At 67.0% G+C, this 24710-nt stretch overlaps 9 protein-coding genes across 9 annotated transcripts; 6 read left to right on the top strand and 3 right to left on the bottom strand.

Annotated features, from left to right (window-relative positions):
* Positions 1 to 414: 414 nt before the first annotated feature.
* On the top strand, positions 415 to 1340 carry EMIHUDRAFT_436815 (hypothetical protein). Its single transcript, XM_005767750.1, has one exon. It carries the CDS (start codon positions 618 to 620, stop codon positions 1296 to 1298), a length of 681 nt encoding a protein of 226 aa, XP_005767807.1. The 5' UTR covers positions 415 to 617; the 3' UTR covers positions 1299 to 1340.
* A 104-nt stretch (positions 1341 to 1444) lies between these two features.
* On the top strand, positions 1445 to 2362 carry EMIHUDRAFT_211552 (hypothetical protein; the record flags this gene model as incomplete). Its single annotated transcript, XM_005767749.1, has 1 exon — positions 1445 to 2362. The coding sequence occupies one exon, from the start codon at positions 1445 to 1447 to the stop codon at positions 2360 to 2362; it is 918 nt and encodes a 305-aa protein (XP_005767806.1).
* A 2899-nt stretch (positions 2363 to 5261) lies between these two features.
* Positions 5262 to 7374, top strand: EMIHUDRAFT_464489 (hypothetical protein; the record flags this gene model as incomplete). Its single annotated transcript, XM_005767748.1, has 4 exons — positions 5262 to 5909; positions 5947 to 6009; positions 6522 to 7102; positions 7155 to 7374. 4 exons carry the CDS (start codon positions 5262 to 5264, stop codon positions 7372 to 7374), a joined length of 1512 nt encoding a protein of 503 aa, XP_005767805.1.
* Positions 7375 to 7864: 490 nt separating this feature from the next.
* Lhcf47 (light harvesting protein) lies at positions 7865 to 8844 on the bottom strand (the record flags this gene model as incomplete). The annotated part of the gene is made up of 2 exons (XM_005767747.1): positions 7865 to 8671; positions 8752 to 8844. 2 exons carry the CDS (start codon positions 8842 to 8844, stop codon positions 8063 to 8065), a joined length of 702 nt encoding a protein of 233 aa, XP_005767804.1. The 3' UTR covers positions 7865 to 8062.
* Positions 8845 to 9461: 617 nt separating this feature from the next.
* On the top strand, positions 9462 to 11964 carry EMIHUDRAFT_103339 (hypothetical protein; the record flags this gene model as incomplete). Its single annotated transcript, XM_005767746.1, has 6 exons — positions 9462 to 10118; positions 10159 to 10287; positions 10328 to 10450; positions 10603 to 10704; positions 10928 to 11077; positions 11278 to 11964. The coding sequence occupies 6 exons, from the start codon at positions 9462 to 9464 to the stop codon at positions 11962 to 11964; spliced, it is 1848 nt and encodes a 615-aa protein (XP_005767803.1).
* A 592-nt stretch (positions 11965 to 12556) lies between these two features.
* On the bottom strand, positions 12557 to 13885 carry EMIHUDRAFT_211548 (hypothetical protein; the record flags this gene model as incomplete). The annotated part of the gene is made up of 1 exon (XM_005767745.1): positions 12557 to 13885. The coding sequence occupies one exon, from the start codon at positions 13883 to 13885 to the stop codon at positions 12557 to 12559; it is 1329 nt and encodes a 442-aa protein (XP_005767802.1).
* Positions 13886 to 18117: 4232 nt separating this feature from the next.
* Positions 18118 to 18837, top strand: EMIHUDRAFT_436813 (hypothetical protein). The gene has a single exon (XM_005767744.1). The coding sequence runs from the start codon at positions 18138 to 18140 to the stop codon at positions 18780 to 18782; it is 645 nt and encodes a 214-aa protein (XP_005767801.1). The 5' UTR covers positions 18118 to 18137; the 3' UTR covers positions 18783 to 18837.
* A 357-nt stretch (positions 18838 to 19194) lies between these two features.
* Positions 19195 to 20571, bottom strand: EMIHUDRAFT_103336 (hypothetical protein; the record flags this gene model as incomplete). Its single annotated transcript, XM_005767743.1, has 1 exon — positions 19195 to 20571. One exon carries the CDS (start codon positions 20569 to 20571, stop codon positions 19195 to 19197), a length of 1377 nt encoding a protein of 458 aa, XP_005767800.1.
* A 1250-nt stretch (positions 20572 to 21821) lies between these two features.
* On the top strand, positions 21822 to 22955 carry EMIHUDRAFT_52888 (hypothetical protein; the record flags this gene model as incomplete). Its single annotated transcript, XM_005767742.1, has 1 exon — positions 21822 to 22955. A coding segment is annotated over one exon (1134 nt), but the record flags the coding sequence as incomplete, so codon positions are not given.
* Between the last annotated feature and the right edge of the window lie 1755 nt (positions 22956 to 24710).

Here is a 24710-nt window from a genome sequence, read left to right as displayed (position 1 = left end):
GTCGTGCGTCGAGCAAGGAAAAAGAAACGCGCGTAACATACCCAACCCCTTTGGGGCGGTGCAGCACTGTCCCACCGGATCACCCCAACCCTCACTTCCTGACCACTTGGCGGGCCATCGCCATCACACGGCTCAGCAGGCCATCGTGTTAACTGCCCCACTTCAGGGGTGGTTACGCTCGTGCCAACCCTTGATCCGGGATCGTGCGAGACTTCGGGCTCTGCGGAGATACTCTCAGCCTCATTCTTCGTCTTCGACTTCGGCCCCCCACCGCGCTTCACCTCCCTCTGCGCATGTCTTGTCGCCTAGGGGCTCGGTCCCAGGCCTGAACTCCACACTGCACTGTTGCAGATTGTCCCTTGTATGTCCCTTGTAACGTGAGAGAGTTGTTGTTGTGCGCTGTGAACAAGGACGCCGCTTTTGAGGAGCGGCCTGGACTGGCGGACGCGTCCAACCTCGCCTCATCCTCGCCTCAGCCCAACCCTGCCTCACCCTCCACACTCCATCCGCCGGGGCGGCGCCCGACGCCCCGGCGCGAGCGACGCCACTGGGAAGTCGGCGACTGCCCAGCGCCCGCCTGTGTGTCACGGGGCGCTGGCCGGCACGGCGAGCAGCAGATGACTGCGGCCTCCATCGGGAGTGTGACGATCTTCACTGCTGTCGAGGGGCGAAAGCCAGCCAGAGGACCTCGCCTTGTCTCACCCGAGCGCTCGGCAGCAAGCCGAGCGCGGGCGAACCGGGCACAACGCTCTGCCGTGGGCCGAACGCCTGAGGGAGTACGACAACCTCCTGCAAAACACCGGCTGACCCGCCGTGTGTCTCACGCCCGCCCGTGTGTGAGTTTTGAATCGGGTTGCCAACCACAATCAACCATCCCCGCCGACCGCGGGCCAAGGAGCCTCACTTCGGCGCGTCCGATTCGCCGACAAGGTGTGCGCCTTCAACGTGACGCGCCTTCCCTTCATCGCCATTGTTGGCGACGTGCGAGACCTTTCGAATCCGAACTACTGCGCCATCGGAATGATGCGTGCGGCGCGGATGGCCGAGTTCCGCGCCGAGGCCCTGTGCCGCAAGATCTTCTCCCGCTGGGCTGGGCACGCACGTGCCGCGGCAGAGCCCACCCCGCAAGTGCCCAATCCCGAGCACGCGCCCGCCCAATCAAGCGAGTCGGACGACGAGTTCGACGAAGTCGTGGGAGAGGAGGATTCTGCGGAGAGGTCGGACTCACTGTCATGTGTCATCACGAGCGAGCGACGGCAATAATGTGTTGCCCAATGTCTCGTGTGTGTGTTTTGTGAATACGACGGCGTGCCGTCTAGCCTAAACGCTCATTGCTTGCATCGGCGGGCGGCTCGAGCATATTGGCCTCTCCATCTGGCCTATGCAGGCGTCGTGAACAGCGTGCCCCGGAGCGGTGGGAAAGGGTTGCAGCTAGATTAGCGGGATGTCTCTCCGCGGCGGTACCCAGAACCTGCGCGAGATCGCGCTCGGCGCCATCCACGAAGGCGGTGGAAGCTCGCCCGCCGCGCGGGTGCACCGGCTCACGATGAGACAGTGCCGCGCGCATGTGGAGCGTGAGCGTGGCTCCAGCGTCACGCGGCAGGAGAGAGGCTTTGTGCGTATGGTGCTGGAAGCGGAGACAGCGGCGATACTCACCGGCAGGCGGAAGGGCAGCGTCGTGGAGGGCACCACGTTTGCGGACGCTCCCCGGCGACCGCCGTCACCGCCTCCACCCGCCGCGCCTGAGCCCGACTATCCGCAGTCCCAGTATGCGCATACCGAGGTAGCGGTACCTGACATTGTGTGCTACGACTGCGGCTCCGGCGAAGACTCGGCCTCAAACCCGATCCTGCTCTGCGATGGCTCCTTCCCCGGAGGCGCGGACTGTCCGCAAGCCTTTCACCTCTTCTGCCTCGAGCCGGTCATCGCCCTCTCCGACGTCCCCGCTGGGCAGTGGCTGTGCCCGTCGTGCCGCGCCGAGGAGCAGCGCGGGCTCTGGAGGGGAAACTGTGGCGATACTCAGTCGCCAAAGGAGCGAACGTCGGCCGGCAGCCGCGTGGGACCCTGCTTCCAGGCGATGCTCCCGCCTCTGCGCGCTGCGACGGCGACGGGCGGCGGCTCGCCGCCGCCATCCCTCGCTCCTGTCGAGGGCGAGGCCTCTTGCGGCGCAAGCGGAGGGGGGTCGGCAGTGGAAGCGCAAGCGAACGAACACGCGGTGCTGGAGGTGGAGCCACCCACCCACTCCACGGGTCGCCCCGGCTCGGTCTCGACCGCGGTCCGTCGGCCGGCGAGCCGCCTCCGCAAAAACAGGCACCCGTATGGCCGCCGCGTGCTATACGGCGAGACCGACGGGAGGGTTTGAAGCCGAGGGCTGCGCGCACGTGGGTGGGTACAGGGGGGGGGGGCGATTGCGTGCGTGCGGAGCGCCACAAGAAGAGCTCCGCCGGACGAAGCGCTTGGGGGCGGTGTGCGGTCTCGGACACTCTCGGTGCGTCGGACTCACGGAGAGTGACTGTCGGAGGGGCGGGGGGAGCTCTCGTTACTTCGTGGGCGGCCCTAACTTCGATCGTACCGGCCTTAGTGCGTGCAAGCTGCAAGGCCGCGGCCGGGTGCGTCGTGTGGGTGCTGGGGCGCAGGGGCCGCGCGACGATCTGACATGTCTGAGTACTGAGATCTGTGTCATGTCTCATGACTCATATGTGAAAGAGAATGACACATCTGATCAATGAAGCGCAGCATCACGCCGCTCCGTTTTCTTTCTTGTAACTGCTGGGAGAGGGACAGGGAGGAGCCATCAATGATGATCAACCACCCTGTACTGTGTACATGCGTGATGCGTCCCACAGGTCAAACACACTTTACGGCCTACGGCTCTAGTTTACGGCCTCTACACACATGATCGGCCCGTCGCCATGTCGCGAGGCACGCAGCCATATCATTTACATGCAGAAAACAAGACAAACGGCCTCAGCAGCGTGCACCTCGATCCTGTGCCGTGTTTGTTATGACCCCGCCCCCCCCAATGAACACACCAGTGAGGGAGGGCGAGACGATCGAGGGGTCCCGTACCATGCGGAATCGACCCTCTATCCAGTGCTCAAGTGCTCAAGATAAACGGCAGTGGACATGCGGCAGATCATGCATGCCCACAGATGTTAATTCCAGCGATGTGGGATTTATGCCGTCACATTTGTCACGCGACCCCCAGCTTGCACATTAGAACGTGAGCGAGCAGGCCGACCCTCACTCACAGTTCACAGCTCTCACCCTGGCCTGATTGAGCAGCTCGCCGCCGTTGTCACTCAACGTGCGTCATGCGTGATCGAGCTTGAGGGAGGAGCTCCGCTAACGATTCGGCCGGGCCACCCAACGCCGCCGCCCATACCCGCCACCCACAAAGCGTCTGCTCTACTATCCCATACCACCCTCTCCACTTTCCACGGATCATGCCCGTGATAGCACCATCACTGCCGCCGTCCTGGTTTTGAACGTGGCAGCTAGACTCTAGGGACTCGGTAGTTGTGACCCCCATGAGTGAAGGAGCAGGAGAGAGAGCTTTTGTGGTGTTGGTGTACGCAATAACGGGACAGGGTGGTTGTTCTCTCTATCTCCTCTTCTAGCTCTTAGCATGAGCTGCGCCCTGTGTCCGACCCCTTTTGCGCAGCAACACCTTAAACTTTTAGGCCCTCCAAATTCGGGTCGGAGCGTAGCGGAGTGGGCCCCGAGTTTGAAAAGGGCGACGGACACTTGCGTCCTATAGCCTCCAACAACGCCTCCCCGGCGCAGAGGGGCCCCCGGAGGGATGCACAACCGCTCCACGCCACGCCGCTTGCGGCGGTCCTATTAAAGAAAAGAAAGAAAACACACAACCCCGACGAGGGATGGGGGGAGGACAGGGTCCCTACCTGCACGAGTAGGATTTTGGAACGGTCCTAAAAGAAAGAAAGAAAACAGGCGACCCAAGGGAGGGATGCGGATGGGAGGACGGCACGCCGCCACACCACACAGGGATTTTAAGGAGACGGTCCTATTCCCAGCTCCAAATAAAATAAAAACGGACACCTCTACTGTGAGATGGGTAAAAAGGAACAGGTCCCCGCCCTTGCGATCTTTGTGCAGGGTTCTTTGTGGGTGTGGTCGGCGACTAGCCGGGGTCGTCCTCCCGATGGGGGACTAGCACTAGCCGTCTTCCACATGGTCCCTCGGGTCCCTGCTGCTCCTAATCTCTTCGTACATCCTCCTGCTGATCTCCGCAAAGTCCTGCTCCCTCCCTCGTCTCGCCCTGCGCGTCTGCTCCGCCTCCACATCGTCTGCCCTGCGTCGTCTGGCGACGGGTCCTCCATAGTCGGCTGAGGTCGCCGCCCTCCTCGTGCCTCTTCCCAACGTTCCCTCGGCGGTCGATGCCGTCTGGTCCGCCTCCGCCGCCCCCGGGTCTGCCCTGCCCTCGTCTGCACTAGCTTCTGTTTCGTCATCACTGGTCTTTCTCCTCTTCTTACTCCTCTTCTTGTATGCTTTGTACATCGCGTCGATTCCTTTTCGCGTGAGCACCACCCTGAAGCCCGCCCAGCCGCTGAACCGCTCCCTAAGGCGAAGGAGCATCATCAGTCGCTGCCCACTGTCCCCCAACGCTCGCTGCCCACTGTCACCGCTCCCTCCCGCTTGAGCCACCTAACAGCGTCGTTCTCGCGCTGTGTGAGTAGGCTCGGCAGCGGCGGAAGGGTCGAGCCCAAGCTTCAACGAGAGTGGCCGAGCGACCCAGGGCAGATGGTACGGCATAAGAACTTAATGTTCCCCTTCCTCTCAGGTCGCGCCGTCGACGTGTGCGCGAGCGGTGGCCCTGCCGTGACCACCCCGTCACGACACTGCTCGTCACCAGCAACATCCGGAGCCATGGTGGGTGTCGAGCGTCGACCTGTGTACTTCTTTCGACGTGTTGGAATTTGGGTTGCTTGTGTATACTATCAATCACCGCAGCCTTTGAGCTTTGTACGGTTGGGAGGGGCACTGGGGCTGATCCGCAGCGTCGCGCAGTCTTATCGTGGGTTTATGCTTTATGGTAGGCGTAAGCGACAGTGTGGCTCTCGGCAGGCTGAAGAGGACATCTGCGCTTATTGCGGGGGCGGGCGGGCGGGCGGGCGGGCGGGGGGAGCGCGGGCGGGCGGGTCTTCCACTTGTAGTTTGGCATATTTTTTCAGCCACAGCTGACCACCCCCAGGCGGCCGCTCAAAGCGACTGAGGTGCGGCTGACAAAAATAGGTCAGATGGACAGCGCGGCCGCTCCGGAGGACGACGACGCCCTGGCGGCCACGCAGGAGGAGGACGACGCCCTGGCGGCCACGCAGGAGGATGCCGGCGGCCTGGCGGCCACGCAGGAGGAGGGCGGCGGCGAGACCGACGACGAGAGTGCGAGCTGGGGCAAGCTCCTCTCTGCGGACGGCTCCGTCTCGCTCGATTGCGAGGAGGCAGAGCACAGCGTGGGCCGCGCGCCGACCTGCAGCCTCGTCCTCGCCTCCCAGCGAGTGAGCGCCCTGCACGCTCGCCTGCGCCGCGGCACGCCACCCACCGTGGAGGACTGCTCGACAAACGGCGTGTGGCACAATGGCGCTCGCATCGGCAAGGGCAACCTCGTCGGCCTCCACGACAAGGACACGCTCGCGTTTGGGTGCGCGCCGGGAGGCGGCGGCGCAGCCTTCACCTTTGCCGCCGGCGCATCGGCTCTGGGCGCTGGCGGCGCGGCAGCGGGCAGCAGCAGCCTCGCCAGCGAGGACCACATCTCGTGCAGCGTCTGCCAGGACATCCTCCACAACGCCGTCTCGCTCCAGCCCTGCCTGCACTCGTTCTGCGCCGGCTGCGTCTGCGGCTGGCTCAAGCAGAAGAAGGAGTGCCCGCAGTGCCGCTGCTGCCCCGCTGTGAGCAGCGTCTCTTCACACCTCCATCTGTGAACAGGAGTGCCCGCAGTGCCGCGCGCCCATCGTCGCCGCGTCGCGCAACCACACCATCATCGGCATCGTCGACGACTTTTTGCAGCGGAACCCGCACCGCCGCCGCAGCCCGCAGGAGATCGCTCGGCTGGACGCGGGCGCGCCTCGCCTCGGCTCCCGCCCTTCCTCTCCCGCCCTCTCGCACACCTCTCCCGCCCTCTCGCACACACCTCTCCCGCCCTCTCGCACACCCCTCTCCCGCCCTCTCGGCCCTCGGGGGCCGCCCCTCCTTCCCCCGTGGAGGGCAGAGCGCGCGGACCGGCGGCGCAGCCCTCGGGCGCGCGCTCGCTGGACCGGCGCTCGCGGCCCTGGGGCGCGGCGCAGAACGACGGGAATGACGCCCCCTTTCTCTGGTTGGCACCCTGCTCTCTGGGCGGCTGATTCGTTCTTGGGGGAACAGACGGCCCTTCCCACTCTCTCCCGCCCTCCGCCGGCTCTCGCTGCCCCCCCCGCGCCGCCTCGCCCTGTAGCGCCTCGCCTCGCTCCGTGCTCACCCTGCGTCCTGCGGCAGACGACACCATCGGTTCCTCGACGCTGCAGCTGAGGAAGCGGGGCCGGGCGCACAGCGACGCGTCCGGCTCGGACTCGGACGGCGACGGCGACGACGACTCGGACGGCGGCGGTGGCGACCCCATGCTTGCGCAGCTGATGCTCGCGCGGCTGCAGGCGCAGATGGCGGCGGCGGTGGCCAGCCTGACGCCGTGCTCCGGCTGCGGCAGCTTGCGCGCCGCCGACCAGCTCCGCCGCCTCACCGAGGAGCGCCACCTGCCCGCCTCCCTCCCGGACCGCGCCCTCGGGAACGGCTTCGAGACGGCCATCCTCACGACGCAGCTGGCGCAGCGCGGCTCGAGCCTCGGCGCGATGGTGCGCGAAGCGCTTTCCGCCGCCGCCGACCCGGCCGACCCGCGCTTCCGCCTCCCTGCCCCTCGCGGCGCCCCGCCGGGCGCACCGCCCGCCGACCCGGCGGCGCAGCTGTGCGAGCGCTGCTACAGCGACGCGCTCTTCTCGCTCGCCTACCAGTACCGCGCGAGCCTGCCTCGGTCCGAGCTGCCGCAGAGCGTGACGAGCCGCCCCAGCTGCTGGTACGGCCACGAGTGCCGCACGCAGAGGCGCGCCGAGCCGTGAGCCACCTCTGCCCCTTCCGCCCCTCGAGCACTCGCCTTGCTCCTGCAGGCACAAGCTCGAGCACGCCGCTCGCCTCAACCACATCTGCGAGCCAGCCCCGGGCCGCCAGAGACCGCCGCGGCCGCAGCCACCGCAGCCGCTGCAGCCGCCGCCGCCGCAGCCACAACCGCCACCGCAGCAGCCACAGCCACCGCCACCGCCGCTGGCAGCAGCGCCGGCTGCAGGGCTTGCTGCTGGCACCGACGACGCGCCTGTCGTGCTCGACTAGCGCAAGAGAGCGCAAGCGCGGTCTCCGGTGCGTGATCGGACGGGACTGGAGACCCTTCCGTCGGCTCACGTGTCCGCGGATCGCGAGAGATTGAGGGGCCCACCGACGCACAGCGCTCGGCAGGTCCGGGCCGCGGGCGCACCGAGAAGTGCGAGGTGGGCATGTGGATGTGCATTGCAGTGCCGCGGGCCTCGGGTGGTCAGCTGGAGCGAGAGGTCGCCGGCCTGCCCGAGGCGGAACGCGCGGCTGAATGTGACAGAGCTGTGCTGCCGTGAGGGCTGAAAGTGAGGCATGAGTGCAGGGTACTGTACGATGATCGGGTTGGTGTGTGAGAGACCGAACACTCCACCGAGAGGTGACAGAGCGGAGAGTGAGCTCGACTCCTCGAGTGAGAGGCGAGACGGCCCTGAACTGGCCACGGGCGCTTGCTCTCTGTTCCGGCTTTCAATCCCCATTCGCGCAGCGTCGGTTGGGGTCATGGCCTACATGGGGTTTCGTACTGCAACACAATAAAACGAAGAGGCCGCTCCATCACACAGAGACGGGCGCGACTTTCCACTCTGCCGCCAAGAGGCCGGCAGCCACACGCAGCGCGGGGGGGGCGACGGGCTGCGAGGACACATCCTCTCCAGCCACACACGCCGCCGACACACACATAAGGTTCCTCACGAGAGCAGCGGCCGCTGCTCTAGTGAAGCAGGTTGATTGGGAAGATGGGGGCCCTCGTGAGCGCCTCCTCGAGCGCAAACACGGTGATCGCCACCATCGCCACGCGCCCGTTGGTGATCTCGGCGGCGCGCATGCCCTGCGAGTCGGCGCCGAGCGGGTCGAAGCCGAGCATGCCGGGGAGGTAGTCGGGGCTCTTGCTCACGTCCTTGGAGCCAAACTGCTGGTCGAGCCCGAACTTCTCCCAGTACACCGCGAGCGCGACGACAGCGCCCCAGTAGACGCCGTTCACGTTGCCGAGGCCGCCGTTGAGCAGTGAGGGCGCGCGGCCGTCGCCGTTCAGGAGGCCGCCAAAGTTGGTGATCTCGGAGACGGGCCAGCCGAAGGCGGCGAGCATGGCGAGGCGCGCGTGCTTGACCTCTGCCTCGCGGTAGAAGGCAAGCTTGTCGGGCGAGTCGGCGAGCTGCAACGGGTCAAAGCCCATGTCGCCGGCGAGGGTGCCGTCGCCGACCATCATGGTCTTGATCTTCGGCAGGGGCGGCGGCGCGGGCGGAGCGTCCACGGGGGCGGCCTCCTGCGATCCAAAGGGGGGGAAGGTGATGGCGGTGATGGCGTCATGCGGCGAGGGTGACTGCGGTGATGGCGTCTAGGGCGAGCGCCGCAGGCGCGAGGATGCGCGGGGTGGGGCTTAGCAGGGATTGGGCGGCGGACCTGCATCCGGACGGCGGCCAGGCGCGAGGGCGCGAAGACGGCCGATGGCGCGATGTTGAAGGCGAGCGTGGAGGAAGCGAACGAGAGAGCCATGACTGGGATGCGAAGATAATGCGAAATAGAGGGAGGGTTCCTGGAACTCGACGGAGGGTTCCGCGAAAGGGAGTTTTGAAAAAATAAAAAAATTCCGCAACGGGAACCCAGCGCCAGCATCATCCGTGGAGGTACAAGTGTTCGAAGAGAGAGTGGACCTGAGCAACGATATGACTTGTGGGGGCCCGTGAACATCTTTAGCTTGAGCACTTGAGCACTGGATAGGGTCGGTCGGTTCCGCATGGTACGGGACCCCATATCTTTAGCTTGTGAGCCAGGAAAAGGGTGACTTGGCGGCAGATGATCGCAGTGGGCGTGAGAAGAGTCGTCCTCGCGCGTACGCCTGACGTGTGTGTGCTCTACGCTGTAGCCTCGCTCAGTAACATGCCTGGATATCCCACAGAGACCCAGAGGCGGCACAGAGTCAGAGTCAAACCCTCTGTGCCGCCAAGCCTGGGGTCCGACCCGTCCTCAGAGGGGGTCTGAGGCCTCAGAGAGTGCACAACCCCCTAGTCTGTGTGCAGGGGCCCGCCCCGCACACAGCGGCGCGATGATTTTTTTCGCGAACGAGCTGGAGCCGGCCTGGGCTCTCGCTCTGCTCTCCGGCCCTCCGGCTCATGTCCACCATCCTGCTCGCCGTGACGATGCTACCTGGCGTGATGCGCGTGCTGCAGCGTGCGCCTCTCGCCGCTCGAGGGTGCGGCGCGCCGCACCGCGCCTGCGGCGGCGGTGCCCGGGTTGCGGCCGCTGCGAGGCAGCGGCGCCCTCTGGTGATGGCGGCGGCCGCCGACGTGGATCTAGCGGCGCTCGAGGCCGAGATCAAGGCTGCCGGCGACCGCGTGCGCGCACTCAAGGCGGCGGAGACCAAGGACGAGGCGGCGATTGCCGCGGCGGTCGCCGAGCTGCTCGAGCTCAAGGGCCGGCTGCCTGGCGCGCCGCCCGAGAAGGCCAAGAAGGGCAAGGGGAAGCAGCAGCAGCAGCAGCAAAAGAAGGGCGGCGGCGGCGGCGGCGGCGGGGGCGGCGGCGGGCGGCAGGGGCTGACGCCGCGCGCGGCGGACTATTCGCTCTGGTACCAGGAGGTGATCCAGGCGGCCGAGCTGGCGGACCAGTCGCCGGTCAAGGGGTGCATGGTGATCCGACCGACGGGGATGGCGCTGTGGGACGCGCTGCGCTCCGCCCTCGACGAGCGCATCAAGGAGAGCGGCGCGCAGAACGCGTACTTTCCGCTCTTCATCCCGGCGCCGCCCCTCTCCCCTCTGAGAGGCGCCGGCCGGGTGTGAAGAGGCGCTGTTCACAGACGGGGCGGGTGAGCAGGTGTCGTTCCTATCCAAGGAGGCGGAGCACGTCGAGGGCTTCGCCAAGGAGTGCGCCGTCGTGACGCACCACCGGCTCCGCTCGACCGAGGGGGGCAAGGCCCGTGCACAGCCTCCGGGGGGCGGAGCTGTCCACTCACTCCTCCTCCCACCTCAGCTCTTGCCGACAGGCTGTCGAGCCCGACCCGGACGCGGAGCTCGAGGAGCCGCTCATCGTGCGGCCGACCTCGGAGACGATGATCTGGCACATGTTCCAGAAGTGGATCATGTCCTACCGCGACCTGCCGCTCAAGGTCAACCAGTGGGCGAACGTCGTCCGCTGGGAGCTGCGCACGCGCCCTTTTCTCCGCTCGGCCGAGTTCCTCTGGCAGGAGGGGCCGGCCTCGGCCCTGCTCGGCTCGGCTCGGCTCAGCTCTGCTCACCCTCCGCCGAGCTCCCCCCGCAGGAGGGCCACACCGCGCACGCGACGCGCGAGGAGGCGGTCGAGACGGCGCGCCAGATGCTCGACGTCTACGCCGACGTCTGCCGCGACGTGCTCGCCATGCCGGTCGTCAAGGGCGTCAAGTCGCCGACGGAGCGCTTCGCCGGCGCGGACGACACTTTCACCATCGAGGCGCCGCCTCCCGCCGCCGCGAAGCCCCCCGCCCCTCCTCTGACCCACCGCGCGCACCCGCCGCCTCGCCGCCTCGCCGCCTCGCCTGCCACCCTCCGCCTCGCCTGCCACCCTCCGCCTCGCCTGCCACCCTCCGCCTCGCCGCCTCGCCTGCCAGGCGCTCATGCAAAACGGGTGGGCGCTCCAGTCGGGCACCTCGCACTTTCTGGGCCAGAACTTCGCGAAGGCCTTCGACGTCACCTTCTCCGACGACGCCAACCAGCAGCAGCACGTGTGGGCCACCTCCTGGGGCGTGTCGACGCGGCTGGTGAGCCACACCCCGCACACCCTGCGCCCCGCACACCCTGCGCCCCGCCCCGGCCCGCCGCGCTGCGCCGCGCCACGCTGCGCCACGCTGCGCCGCAACGCGTGCCGTCCGTGCGCGAGCCGCGCAAGCGCCTGCCCCCTCCCCCTCGCCTCACACCCACACCCACACCCACACCCACCCCCCGCCCCGCCCTCTGGCAGGTTGGCGCCCTCATCATGAGCCACTCGGACGACTCCGGGCTCGTGCTGCCTCCCGCGGTGGCGCCGACGCAAGCCGTCGTCGTGCCCATCTCGCCCGGGCCGGACAAGCAGCCCGAGCAGCACGCGGAGCTGATGGCCTTCGTCGACGCGCAGGTCGCATCGATGCGCGCCGCCGGCGTGCGCGTCTCGATCGACACGCGGTGGAACGTGCGGCCGGGGCCAAAGTTCTTCGAGTACGAGCGCAAGGGCGTGCCGCTGCGGATCGAGGCGGGGCCGCGCGACATGGCGGCGGGGAAGCTGGTCGTCGCGCGCCGGACGGGTGGCGACAAGTTCGACTTGCCCGCCGGCGAGGGCGTCGGCGGCGCGATCGCCGCCGAGCTCGACGCGATGCAGGGGGCGCTGCTGGCCGCGGCCGAGGCGCGGCTCTCCGACGGCACGCGCGAGACGGACTCGTACGCCGAGATGGCGGACGCGCTCGCGGCGGCCGAGGGCGCGGGCAGCGGCGGCGCGGGCCTCTTCCTCGTGCCGTGGTTCGACGATGCGGCGGCGGAGAAGTCGATCAAGGACGAGACCAAGGCGACGATCCGCTGCTTCCCGCTCGGCGAGCAGCACCGCGCAGAGGGCCGCGTGTGCTTCTACTCTGGCAAGCCGGCGACGCACATGGCGCTGTTTGGGCGCGCCTTCTAGGCCGGAGCCTACGCACAGCGTCGGGGAGTGTACATCGGCGCTGCGTGGCGGTCCACTGGTCCTAGGGGCCTCTGGCCGTGGAGCGTGCCGGAGCGCGCTTTTTTGTCACCATTTTCACCACGCGCGGGATGTGGCTGTGGGTTTCGCGCTTCGACGAAAGAATCCGAAAGCGAAACGAAAGAAAAAACCACTCATGACTCAACACCCCGACCCCCCCGCCATGCGCCAAGTGTGACCGAAAGAGAGGCCCTGCGAGGCTCTCTGCCTCTCTGGGACTGGGTCTATGTGTGTGCTGTGACCTGTGTGTGTGTCTCTCGACTCTCGTCACTCGTGTCTGCCTCTGGCCGTCTTCCGACTCCGTGGGAGGACGAGGACAGACGTCAAGAATGAGAGTCGTGATTTCTCGTTGGTTAATAAAAGCTCTGCATGGGTTCAACGTAATGGTGGGTGGGTGGGTGGGTGGGCAGAGCAGCCTGGGTCAGCCTGTACACGCGAAGAATTAATGTTAGGAGTGGGTTACACTACAGAAACAAGTTTCTACGTTGAACGACGTAGTAATTTGTAAAGACACACACAGAGCAGTAGTTCTCTCCTACGCACTCTCCTCGCCCGACTCGCTGTCACAGTCGCTGTCACTACCCATACAGTCGCGGCATCTGTACTTGCACTCCCAATGTGAGCAGCACTGGCGCGCGCACTCGCACATGAAAGCATGGTCTGACGGGCAGTGGGAGCGGCATGGATTTTGCATGTCGTTGCTATCGAGCGGCTCAAAGTCGGTGTCGTAGGCAAGCAAGAACGTGGTCTCGAGCACCAAGCAGTCCCTGCACGCCGCGCATCGGTCCCGCACCACGTGCACGTCGAGCAGCGGTAAGTAGGCCTCCTCGGCCAGCGTATTGGGCAAGACCTCCAGAAGCTTGTGCGCGTGCGTCGTCGTCAGCTCTGCAGGCTCCTGCAGCTGAAGGCGATCCAGCATGCGCCGCGCTGCAAACTCCCCGGGCTCGTGCTTGCCCCGCACCATGGAGGAACCCGGGGGGCGATCTTGCAGCGTGTGATGCGCATCTGGATGCGGGGGCAGCAGCCGCACCCACGAGCCGATGCACACGTCGCCGCCCGCCATCGCCTCGACATGCTCCGGCAGCGCGAAGGTCTGCCGCTTGACGAGGTAGAAGCTCTCGCCCTCGAGGCCCCAATGCTGCCACGGATGAAAGGCGACGACGGTGCCCAAGTGGTTCATGGCTCGATCCGGCTCGTTCTCCAAGTTTGAGCCGTGGTGCATGTCCACGAGCTGCCCGACGCCTGGCCACGGCTCTACGGCGTACGGCGAGAGCAGCACCGGCTCCTCATCCTCGCTCCCGTCGAGCAATATCTGGTGGTGGTGCCGCGGCTCGGTGATCGCGACACGGCCCGAGGCGTCGAGCTCCAGGCTCGTGACGCGGCGCGCAGTCTCCTGGAAGCACAGCTGGGCGCGATCCAGCACGGTGCCGCACTGCCCAGCGAGCGCTCCCTCGCACACGCGCACGCGCTGGGGCTCGAAGAGAAAGCGCTTGCCGAGCAGCCGCTGCTCCTCACGCTGGCGGATCGAGGCGAAGCTCTCGCCAAGCCGCGGGCGCGCCTTCTCGCGTACTGCCTTGCGGTGCTGGCTGACCACCTGGCGGCGGCGGTTGGCATCCGCTTTCCTGGCCTCGGCCTGAGCCTGGTTGCGCTTCTGCGAGCCGCTCGCCTGCGGCCTGTCGCTGCGGTCGCGTTCATCCTTGCGCTCCTTTTGCTGCGCTGCCGAAGCAGCAGAGCGCGTGCCTTTGACGTGCACAGCTCCCGTCTCTTTGTGGACGTACGCGCCGCGCACACCGTCCCACTCGTGGCCCCTTGGGACGCCGCCCCTCGGCTTGGGGATCAGCGCGACGGCCGAGGAGGAGGACATCGAAAGTCGTGGACTGACCACTGATTTGCAAGCTCTGGATTACAATTAGGGACATTCGTGAGTGGGATGCCCTGCCACCTCCAGCTGGGCCTGTCTGTATGCGCGAAGAATTAATGTTAGGAGTGGGTTACACTAAAGAAACAAGTTTCTACGTTGAACGATAAAAATCTCTCTCTCAGACGTCGCCCCCCACCTCTTTGCAGGATTTTGCAAGGGTGAGGGGTGGGGAAAGGTCGGATCGCACGCGGAGAGGGACTGATTATGCGACAGGGGGTCCTCTCTCACATAGGCGACAAGGCAGCCCATGGGAGGGATGGGAGGACGGCACGCCGCCACCACACAGGGATTTTAAGGAGCGAGGAGTGTGCGCAACGGCGCCTTGCAGCCCCCCCGATCTTGCCCGCCCTAAAGCCGGAGAGATGCAGTCCCAGCCGAGCCTGTCCCAGCGCTTGAGCTCAGCCTAACATGCCCAACCGCATCCTCGCCAACAACCGCCCGCTCGAGCTGTCACCGCGCGCCTTCAGCGCGCTTCTGCGCTTCCAGCGGCCCGCGTTCCTCGCCTTTGAGCCGCGGCAGTGCAGGGAGCTCTGCCACGGCGTCCAGGGCCTGTGGGCGCAGCTGGCGCCCGAGTTTCCGGAGCTGCTGTTTGGCCGGGTCTCGTGTGTGGCGGCGACGGGCATCCTTGGCGAGGGCGCCTGCTCGGTGGCGTCGGCGCACAACTCCAGCGGTGCCGCCGCGCCAAACACCGGCCTGCTGATGATGCGAGAGCGGCGCGGGCGCGGTGAATCACGGTCCACGGCGCCGCTCCTCAAGATCCGGGTGCACACGACGTTTGAGATGTACCAGGGGCAGATCACGCTGGAGAACGTGCAGAAGTTTGTCGTCTCCAAGCTCAGCAGCCGGGACCCGCGAGCGAAGTGGTCCAAGCGGAGGGGCTTCCAGACGGTGGGCGCGTCGGCGGAGGACATGGAGCGGGCGTCTCGCCCACTGCCCACGCTCATGGCGATGCACCCCCACGCTCCTCGCCCCGCTGGCGACTGGGTCTTCATCGCGCACCACAAGAGCGGCACCACCGTCGGGAAGGTGCTCGTCGATGTGCTCTGCAGCGCCACCAACCGGCCGGTCCGCGCCCGACTGCTCCCGCCGTCGTCCCGCCCCCCCGTCCCTCCGCCGACACAGCGAGCCACGCCCCCCTCGCTCACCTGTCCCCCAAGTTGTAGAGCCCCGCTGTGAGCGCGACTGCTCTCCGCGTCTGCCGCCTCACCCCACAGCCTCTCACCCGTCTGGACGGTCTCCCCCCCGCAGGTGTACAAGTACACGTACCGCGAGCTTCCCCTCGCGGAGGAGCGGCGGCCGGGCGAGGGGGGCGCCTGCCACTTCCTCGTCAAGGTGTACCACGAGGACCTCTACCGCTGGCTCTCCCTCCTCGAGGCGTCGCCGCGCCACCGGCTCGTCCACTTTGTGCGCGACCCGATCCAGATGGTCGCCTCGGGCGAGGCGTAGCCGAGAGACTGCCGAGAGACTGCCGAGAGACAGCCGAGAGACAGCCGAGAGACAGCCGAGCGGCACAGAGGGCAGGCGAGATGCGGCCGAGGTGCAGCCGATCCGCAGCTGGTCGCCTCTCGGACGCGCGCTCCCGCCCTCCTACACCGCAACCCGCCTCCCACGCCACACCCTCCCTCCCGCCCTCTCTCCTTTGTGCGGGCGGCTCGCCCGCAGCGCCCGTGCCTCGCGCCCCCGCCCCCCGCCAGGCTACCTCTTCCACAGGCGCGGCTCGGAGCTCGCGTGGACGAACTCCACCCGCTGCTCCCGCGACCTGTGCGCGCTGCCCGAGCTGTGGGGCGCGCAAAAGTCAAAGCTCACCGCCGCGCCAATCTTCCACTCCCTCATGGCGGCGCCGTGGCTCAAGCAGTACGGCTGCGACCCCTCCCTTGGTGCCGAGGGGGCGACGCTCCACCGCTGCCTCAACGCGCTGCCCGTGCGCGCGGGGCTCGAGGTCGAGGCGCGGCGCGCGCACAACACGCTGCGCACGATGCTCGACGTCGACGAGCTCGTCCGCTCGCCCCAGACCTACTCCCTCCGCCTCGACTGGCTCGCGCTCACACGCCCCTCCGCCACCGCGACCGCCCGGCACCGCACACCGTCACGCCTCCGGCTGTGCGCGCACACAGGCTCGCGCACGCAACCTTCAACGCCACCGTCCGCACGCTCGTCCGCTGGCTCGAGCCGCACTCGACCCCGAGCAAGTCCTCGAGCAAGTCCTCGAGCAAGTCCTCGAGCGGCGCGACGGACTCCGCCGCCGCCGCCGGCTGGTCGTCGCGGCTGTCTTCGCTGCGCCTCTTCCACGAGCGGCTGAGCAAGCCGGCCGGCCTCGAGCCGCCGCCCCGCTTCGACACGGAGAGGGTCTCCTCTCGCGCGCGTGGTTTGTGAGGGGTGAGTCTGACCCACCGCTCGCTTGTGATCAGGAGCGGGTCCTCTCGCGCGCCTACCGCGCGTGCTTCTCCTCGGCGCGCGTGGTGGGCGACAAGGCGCTCGCCATCCAGGGCATCAAGACGGCCCGCAAGGACGACGAGCAGGCGGCCATCACCGCCGCCGTCAAGCAGTGGGTTCAGCGGGGCGCGACGCCGGCGCTGCGCGAGCTGTCTGCGCGCTGCCGCTGCTCCCGCGCTGCGCTCGAGCTGCAGCCCCTCTTTAGCGCGCGGCAGCCCGTGGCGCCGCAGCCGGGCAGCCGCGGCATCATCTCGTGCACCGCCCCCCCCATCCTGGCCTCCACCCTGGCGATGGTCAAGCGGCTGCAGCGGGCGGGCAATCGCCTCCCACTCGAGCTCTGGCGCGTGTGCCGGCGTGGGAGAGCTCGGAGTGTTGAGAGTGAGCAGGCACGACTGAATCGCTGATGCTAACAGGCACGTGGGCGAGCTCTCCGACGCCGACCTCGCCACCCTGCGCTCCTTCCCCTCGGCGACGCCGCTCGTCGCGCGCGACTTGAGCGGCGTGCTCTCCCCGCACCTCGCGGCCGACGAGATCGGCAAGCTGCGCGGCTACATGTGCAAGCCGCTCTCCCTGCTCGCGACCGAGCTCGACGACGTGCTGCTCGTCGACCACGACGCGCGCCTCGAGCGCAGCGCAGGCGCCCTCCTCCGCACCCTCTCTGAGCCCTGCTCCCCTCCCCCCTCCCGCACGCAGGCGCACTTTTACTCGGACCCGACTGACCTCTTCCGCTCGGCGAGCTACAACGCGAGCGGGATGCTACTGTTCCGCGACCGGCTGCAGCGGCATCTGCGCGGCCAGCCCATCAAGGACGCCTCCCGCTACGTCCGCCACCTGATCCGCAAGCGGATGGCGTCGCAGAGCTTCCTGCCCGACATCGACGTCTCGTGGCCTTGGCGGCCGAGCGAGGACCTCATCCGCCTCTAGCTCCCCTGCTCCTCTTCACACCTCCAGCTGTGAACAGGCGGCCGAGCGAGGACCTCATCCGCCTCTAGCTCCCCTGCTCCTCTTCACACCTCCAGCTGTGAACAGGCGGCCGAGCGAGGACCTCATCCGCCTCTAGCTCCCCTGCTCCTCTTCACACCTCCAGCTGTGAACAGGCGGCCGAGCGAGGACCTCATCCGCCTCTAGCTCCCCTGCTCCTCTTCACACCTCCAGCTGTGAACAGGCGGCCGAGCGAGGACCTCATCCGCCTCTAGCTCCCCTGCTCCTCTTCACACCTCCAGCTGTGAACAGGCGGCCGAGCGAGGACCTCATCCGCTCGCCGATCGTGTCGGGCGAGTCCAACCACCAGATCGACTCGTCGGTGCTGCTCCTCTCCAAGTCGCGCTCTCCGCGGCTGCTCAGCACGCTCTACGCGCTGCACGAGCGCTACCGGCGCGAGCCACGGCCCGAGCCCGCGCCCCTGTGAGCGCAAAAGCGCCTCTTCACGCCTCCCGCGCGACCGCGAGCAGGCACGAGATGTACGCCAACCTGCACGGCGACAAGGAGACGTACTGGCTGGCGTGCGAGCTGGTACGCCGAGATAGGGGGAGATATGGGGAGGTATGGGGAGATATGGAGACAAGGAGACGTACTGGCTGGCGTGCGAGCTGGCGGGCGGCCTCTCGTGCGGGCGTCTCAATCGACAGTGATGCACCACTCACATCGCTCGTTGGGGCATGGGCTAGGTGGGCGGCCTTCCTTACACCCACTCATCGCGACTCATGCTTGAGGATAGGTGGGCGGCCTCTCGTGCGGCGTCTCGCCTCTCGCGGCGGGCGAGATGGGCCTGCTCAGGCGGCGCGACAAGACGAGCGACTCTGGCTACGCGGACGGCCGGCTCTGCCTGATGGGTAACTTGCTCCAGTTCCACCCCGACGAGCCGCAGCGGCTGATCCACTGCAACTGCAAGAAGCAGGCCGCCTGGCAGTACACACACGTCACGCTGCCCGAGCTCGTCACGAAGAGCATCGCGCGCGCGCGCGACGCCGCGCTCAACCGCTCGATCAACCTCGCCGTCGTGCGCGGCGTGGCGATGCAGCTGCGCTCGGGCAACGCGACGCCGCTGCAGGACGCCCTCGAGCTGGGCGTGCAGCAACACTTCTTTGCGCGCCAGTGCGTCGCTACGGTCGAGACGATCGAGGAGGCCTTGTCGCGCCTCCCCGCCGCAAAGGGCGCGTCTTCCTTCTGCGAGCAGTTTGGGCTGCGCTGCCCGCGCCCGTCGCCGTGGGATCGCGTCAGCCGCGGGCCGACCGCCGCGCGAGGCCCCTTCTCCCCGCGAGGGCTCCGGCGGCAGGCCAACGGCACCGGCCCGGCCCGCGGTGGTGCCGGCGGAGAGAGGGCGGCGGCGAATCGGAGCACGTTTGGGGGGAGGGGGAGGGGGAGGGCGGGGCGATTCTCCCGCGGCGCCTTTGCGGGCCCTGAGTAAGTGTACCAGTACACGGCTCTAGAGCGTAAGATTCTACAGAAAAAATGTATACCTATACGTAGAACACACCGGCACCGCGCGCCACGCCGGTCGCCGCCAGAGACCGCGCGCACCCCCCGGCGGCCCCGGCGCAGAGACGCCACTCCGCACTCGCCAGAACGGTAACGGGGGGTCCTAGTACCCCTAGACACTCTACCTACTACACACCGGCAATACACCTCGGGTCCTCCTCGAACATTCGATCCACGATGCACGATCTCCTCCGCGCTCCGCCGTGGCCCGTGGCCGACAGCCGAGGTGCCGTCTCCCCACTCCCGATTTTTTCTCAACGAAAATCAGAATCAGTAAAAAAAATGGCTATATTGCGTGCGCACACTGAGACTCCGTGCACAGCGCACAGCCGCCTGCCGCCTCACCTGGCCGGCTCGAAGATTCGGAGCCCCTCAACCTCGGACACGATCCAGTCTACCGGTCGCTGCGAGCCGGACACCGAGATCGGCTGCCGCAACGCCTCGTCGTCGTGGCCGCCGCCGCCGCTTGGCGCCCGCATCAGGTAGGGGCCGGCGGAGGCGGGCGACCCCTCCCTCTGCGCCCCTCCGACGGCCCGCAGGCTGGCCGCCGCCTCCGCCGCGACCCGCGCCGCGCGGCCGCCGTCTCGTGCAGCGGCTGGCGCGGCCGCCTCCCTCTCCAGCAGCGCCACCACGCCCTCGTGCCCGCCGGCCCGCGCCACGTCGACCGCGCGCCTCCCGGCGACGTTGGCGACGCGCCAGTCCGCGCCGCTCGAGAGGAGCATCTCCGCCGCCTCGACGGCGCCCGAGCGAGCGGCGGCGTGCAGCGGCGTGTTGCCGTAGGGGTCGGCGGCGCCAACGTCGGCGCCGGCGCTGAGCAGCAGCGCGAGCGAAACGGTGGCCTCTGCCTCGGCCTCGGCGGCGGCGTGCAGCGCCGTCGTCCCGTCGTAGTCTACGGCGTCCACGTCGGCCGAGTAGCTGGCGAGCAGGAGGGCGAGCGAAGAGAGGTTGCCGCTGGTGGCGGCGTCCTGCAGCGCCGAGGCGGCGTGCAGCTCCCACGAGCGCGCCGCCGCCGCGCGGCGTGCGTCGGCCGGCATCTTGCGCAGCGTCTCGAGGAGCGAGATGACGCCGCTGAAATGCATGCCCGGCGCGTCGCCGCCGCAGCATGGGTCGGAGGTGGCGCGGTGTGCGTCTTCGAGCGGCGTGGAGCCGTCCCGGTCCATCGACTGCGCGTCGGCGCCTCGGGCAAGGAGGAGCTTCACGACGCCCAGCCGACCCACGCCAGCAGCCAGGTGCAGCGCCGTCGCCCCGCTGCTCGTGGCTGCCCCCACGGCTGCGCCGGCGCCGAGGAGCAGCGACGCGGTCTCCGCACTGCCGGCGGCGGCCGCCCTGTGCAGCGCGGACGCGCCCTCGTAGTTCGGCGCGTCGGCCTGCGCCTGCCGCTCGAGGAGCAGTACCACCGCCGCCGCGTGTCCTCGGCCAGCCGCGACGTGCAGGCACGTGTCGCCGGACGGAGGCCAGTCGAGCAACGGCACGTCCACCCGCGCGCTGCCCTGCTGCAGGAGCGCCTCCATCCGCGCCACGTCGCCTCGCTCCGTCGCCTGCTCCAGCGCGAGGGACGCCTCGAACGCGGTGAGCGAGGCGCTCAGCCAGCATGCAAGCTGCTGCTGCTGCTGCTCCTCCGCCTCGTCGCGCACCGGCTGTCCAGCCGAGCCTCTGAGTAGGCCGGCCGCGGCGAGGGAAGCGAGCACACCGGCCGCCGCGCCGCTCTGCCACGCCATGTACACCTCCACACAGCCGAGCCACGGACGGGCCTCGAAGCTCTCCCTCCCGAGGGCAGGCGCGTACGCCTCCTCCAACCCGAGCGCACGGACGCACAAGAACCAGTGGAGCTTGCGATCCAGGCCGTGCATCTGCCGCTCCCTCACTGAGTCCGCAAACGCTGCGTAGGCTTCCCACAGGCGAGGTGGCACAGGCGCTCCCTCGCCGGCGGCATCGAGGATGAAGCGCCGCCGAGCGTCGAAGACGGCTGCGGCTGGAGCCGACGCTGCTGTGCGTGCGTAGACCTCGCACGCAGCCAGAACGGGCGCAGCCTCGGCGACTGGTAGGAGAGAGAAATTTCGGCCCGAGCTGTGCATTCGTCTCGCCTGATTGAATGTCACACTGTAGAGCTAAACTCGGCCGGGAGAGCGCGGCCGGCCCCAGACCTTTTTGTGGTGAGCCGGGTGTGTGTAAAGAAAGAAAGAAAACAGACAAGCCAAGGGAGGGATGGGAGGACGGCACGCCGCCACCACACAGGGATTTTAAGGAGAGGTGTGTGGTGCGCTAGCCGTCGCCCACCCTAGGGAGTCTGCCTCTTCCTATCTCTCTTCGCAGTCTCTCGCCGCTTCTCGCTGCAACCTTCATGCCACCTCGCGGTCGTCCCACTCTCGTCGTTCTCTCCCTTGTCATTTCCTCCTCTGTCGCGTCGTTCTCTTCTGCCTCGTCCTGTGACGCCGCCGCCTGCCGGTCCCTTGTTCTCGCGGTTTCTTTTGCCTTTCGGCGCAACTCCGTCCTCCTCGCGGCGTATCCTGGCCCCTCGAGTCTATCGAGCTCCCCTCGCGCAAGGACCACATTTCTGACTCCCACTCCGATCATTTGCCAAAGCCGGGTGTGTGTGCCAGTCCGTGCCAGTCCGGCTGAAATTCTTTTTGCCTTCGGTTTTAGGTATGTTGTTGGCACACAAGACACAGAGCTCGGTTCTTTTAGGTTTGTTGTTGGCTTCTCCGGTTGTTGTTTGGTTCGTGGGTGTAGGAGAGGGGTTAAAAGAATTACTCCGCCCGTCTGCACGGCGTTTTTGCTGGCTGTGGCCCGCCGATAGGGATCCTCCCTAGAAGCAAGATCACTTGAGCGCGATATGGTGCTGCCGCACAACCTCATCTACGGCAGCCTGGTCGCGGGACTCGTGGCCGCACTCGCCGTCGTCTTGTCGGATCGCAAGCAGATCGACGGCATACGCAACCTCTTTGGTGGCCAGGACAAGCTCGCTCGCTTCCAGCGGCTGTACCTGCCCGGGTTCCTCCTCGCCATGCTGGCGGACTGGCTCCAGGGCCCGTTCGTGTACGCCCTCTACCAGGGCTACGGTATCGACCGCGAGCACAACGGCTACCTCTTCGTCGGCGGCTTCGGTGCCTCGGCTGTGGTAGGCACTGTGGTGGGCTCGCTTGCCGACAGGGTGGGGCGGCGGCAGTCCGCTATCCTGTACTGCGTCATCTACTTTGGTCACTGCCTGACCAAGCACTGGGGCCTCTTCCGCGTGCTGATGGTGGGCCGCATCCTGGGCGGTATCTCCACCTCGCTGCTCTTCAGCGTGTTTGACTCGTGGCTCGTCTCAGAGTCGCAGCGCGAGGGTTTCGACGGCGAGCAGCTCGGCAACACGTTCTCCCTCGCATATTTCGGGAGCAGCGTGGCGGCGATCGCTGCCGGGCAGCTCGGAGAGGTTGCAGCCAACATCACTCCGCTCACAAAGCTCGGAGCCGGGCTGCACTACGGCGGGTACATTGCCCCGTTCGACCTCGCCAATGTGGTGCTCGTGCTCTGCATGATCTACATCTCGACGAAGTGGTCGGAGAACTACGGGGCGTCCGACGGGCAGAGCGGCGGCAGCTTTGGCAAGGCTGTGGGCGCGATTTGCGACGACAAGAAGATCCTGCTGTGCGGCCTGATCTGCAGCTCCTTCGAGTCGTCCATGTTCATCTTCGTCTTCAACTGGACGCCGTGCCTCATGGAGCCCGACCAGCCCGTGCCGCCCTTCGGCCACATCTTCACCGGCTTTATGATCTTCTGCCTGCTCGGCACGCGCGTGTACTCGTACCTCGCAAAGACGCTCTCGGCCGAGCAGATTGGCGCGCTGGTGATGGCCGTGTCGATGGCGTGCCACCTGACGGTGTACCTCGTCGAGAGCGTCCAGGTCCGCTTCGTGGCATTCCTCGCCTTCGAGGCGTGCGTCGGGCTCTACTTTCCGATGATGGGCACTCTCAAGGGAGACATCGTGCCGGAGGACATGCGGTCCACCATCTACAACCTCTACCGGCTGCCTCTGAACGTGATCGTCCTGATGCCTCTCCTGCTGAACTTCAGCATCTCGACCACCTTCGCCGTGACGACGGCGATACTGGCCGTCGCGGTGACCTCGGCCTTCGCCCTCACGGGCATGCGGACGAACAAGAAGAACCTGGAGCTACAAGCCCTGCGGCACGACTCCGACGACAACAACAGCCTCGTCTCTCCCTAGCCATCTCAGGGATCTGCCAAAAGCGCAGAAGGTTGAAGAACTCTGGGGGGAGGCGGGGGCCCCCGGAGGCACCGTGCGCCGCGCAGCAGTGCGGAAAGGGGCTCCGGCTCCGCTAGTCTCAGCTAGCACCGACTTCCCGAATGATCACGGTTGATCAGAGGGCAGAGATTTGGAGAGATCTCGAGGAGTACATACAGATAGACCCTCCAGCCATAAGAAAACTCCGACCTGATCGGTTGTGCTGACCGCCGACAGATCACTCCAGACAGCAGACAGGCCGAGCGCCGACGTCTGCACGCGGCCGGCCGGGCGAGAGCGGGCTTGACACCCGAGCCGACCCTGCGACCCTGACGCGCTGCTGCTCTCACTAGCTATCAGACATGCACTGCTGACTGCTGCCACAATGTGCGACCTGTGCTGGCCCACTTGGCGGCCTTCCCGGTCAGTGGTGAGGCGCAGTTCAGAGCTGTCGATGGCGCGATGCCGCACTGGTCCCACATTGGTGATACACACGAGACCACCCCAAGTTTGCCGGTCCAAGAGAGAGGCACCGGCGCTGTCGTGAGAAGGTGCATGGTCCCTCTTGACTGCCCATGCGCGCGAGGCTGTGTAGGCATAGCCTCGAGAGTGCCAGCAGCCAAAACCCGAGGCAGTTTGTGACTTGGCCAAAGTACAGGTTTCGATCCGGGCCATATCGCAAATTTTGATCAGCTGATTTCGAGGGGCGGCCGCAAATTTTGAGGTAGATTTTGATTGTCAAAACGCGTCCGTCTTGGCACAGGATAGAGCATATAGGCGGCGAACACCCAGGTGCGCAGGGACATCGCGACTCTGCCCGCTCGCTCGACCCTTTTGCCGCGAGAGGGCGCCAGCCGCGTGTAAGAGGCGGCTGGAGGCTGGCGCCCGGCAGGGGCTGGCGGCGCCGCAGGGCTCGCGCTCGCAGGCGGCTCCGTGGCCTGCGCCTGCCGCTCATGGCGGACAGCGCGCGAGCTGGGAGTGCGGGTGCAGGTGGACGATGACGTCGCCGCTCTGCGTCGCCGTGAAGGAGACCGAGTACGGCGCTTCGCCGTCGTTCTTCTTCTCCGCGTAGACGAGCGCGTAGGCGCACACCTGTCGTTGGTGGTCAGTGAAGATGCTCTGTGCAGCGCTCCAGCAGGTCTAATTCTTTCCCTCATCTCGCTCTGCTTGTACCGTGTTTGTTATGCCCCCCCCCAATGAGCACACCAGCGAGGGAGGGCGAGACGATCGAGGGGTCCCGTACCATGCGGAATCGACCCTATCCAGTGCTCAAGTGCTCAAGAGGAGAGTGGAGAGCATACATTCTTTTCCGCGAGCAGGCATGATCCCTCATCTCGCTCTGCTTGCATGGGCCGCGGCGCCGCCGCGCCGGCCTCCGCCTGAGAAAGCACTCCAGCCAGGCTGCATGCGGGCGGACGTCCGCCTCGCCACGCCCGTTCCGGTGCCGTTCCGGCCGCTCTCGCAGCAGGAGGTCATCGATCGGCTGGACGGCGTGCCCTGCTTCTCTGTCGTCGGGCGCAGCCGCGAGATGGTGCCGACCACGGGCGAGGACGGCGTGCTCGCCTGCCCCTTCTACCTGGACGCGTCGGCCGCGCGCCGCGCTCTCGCCGAGCTGCAGCGCGCAAACCC

Source organism: Emiliania huxleyi, assembly GCF_000372725.1.
Source record: "Emiliania huxleyi CCMP1516 unplaced genomic scaffold EMIHUscaffold_48, whole genome shotgun sequence".
NCBI classification, from domain to species: Eukaryota; Haptophyta; order Isochrysidales; family Noelaerhabdaceae; genus Emiliania; species Emiliania huxleyi.
The sequence above is the reverse complement of the archived record's forward strand: the minus strand, read 5'-3'. Positions and strand labels throughout refer to the sequence as shown.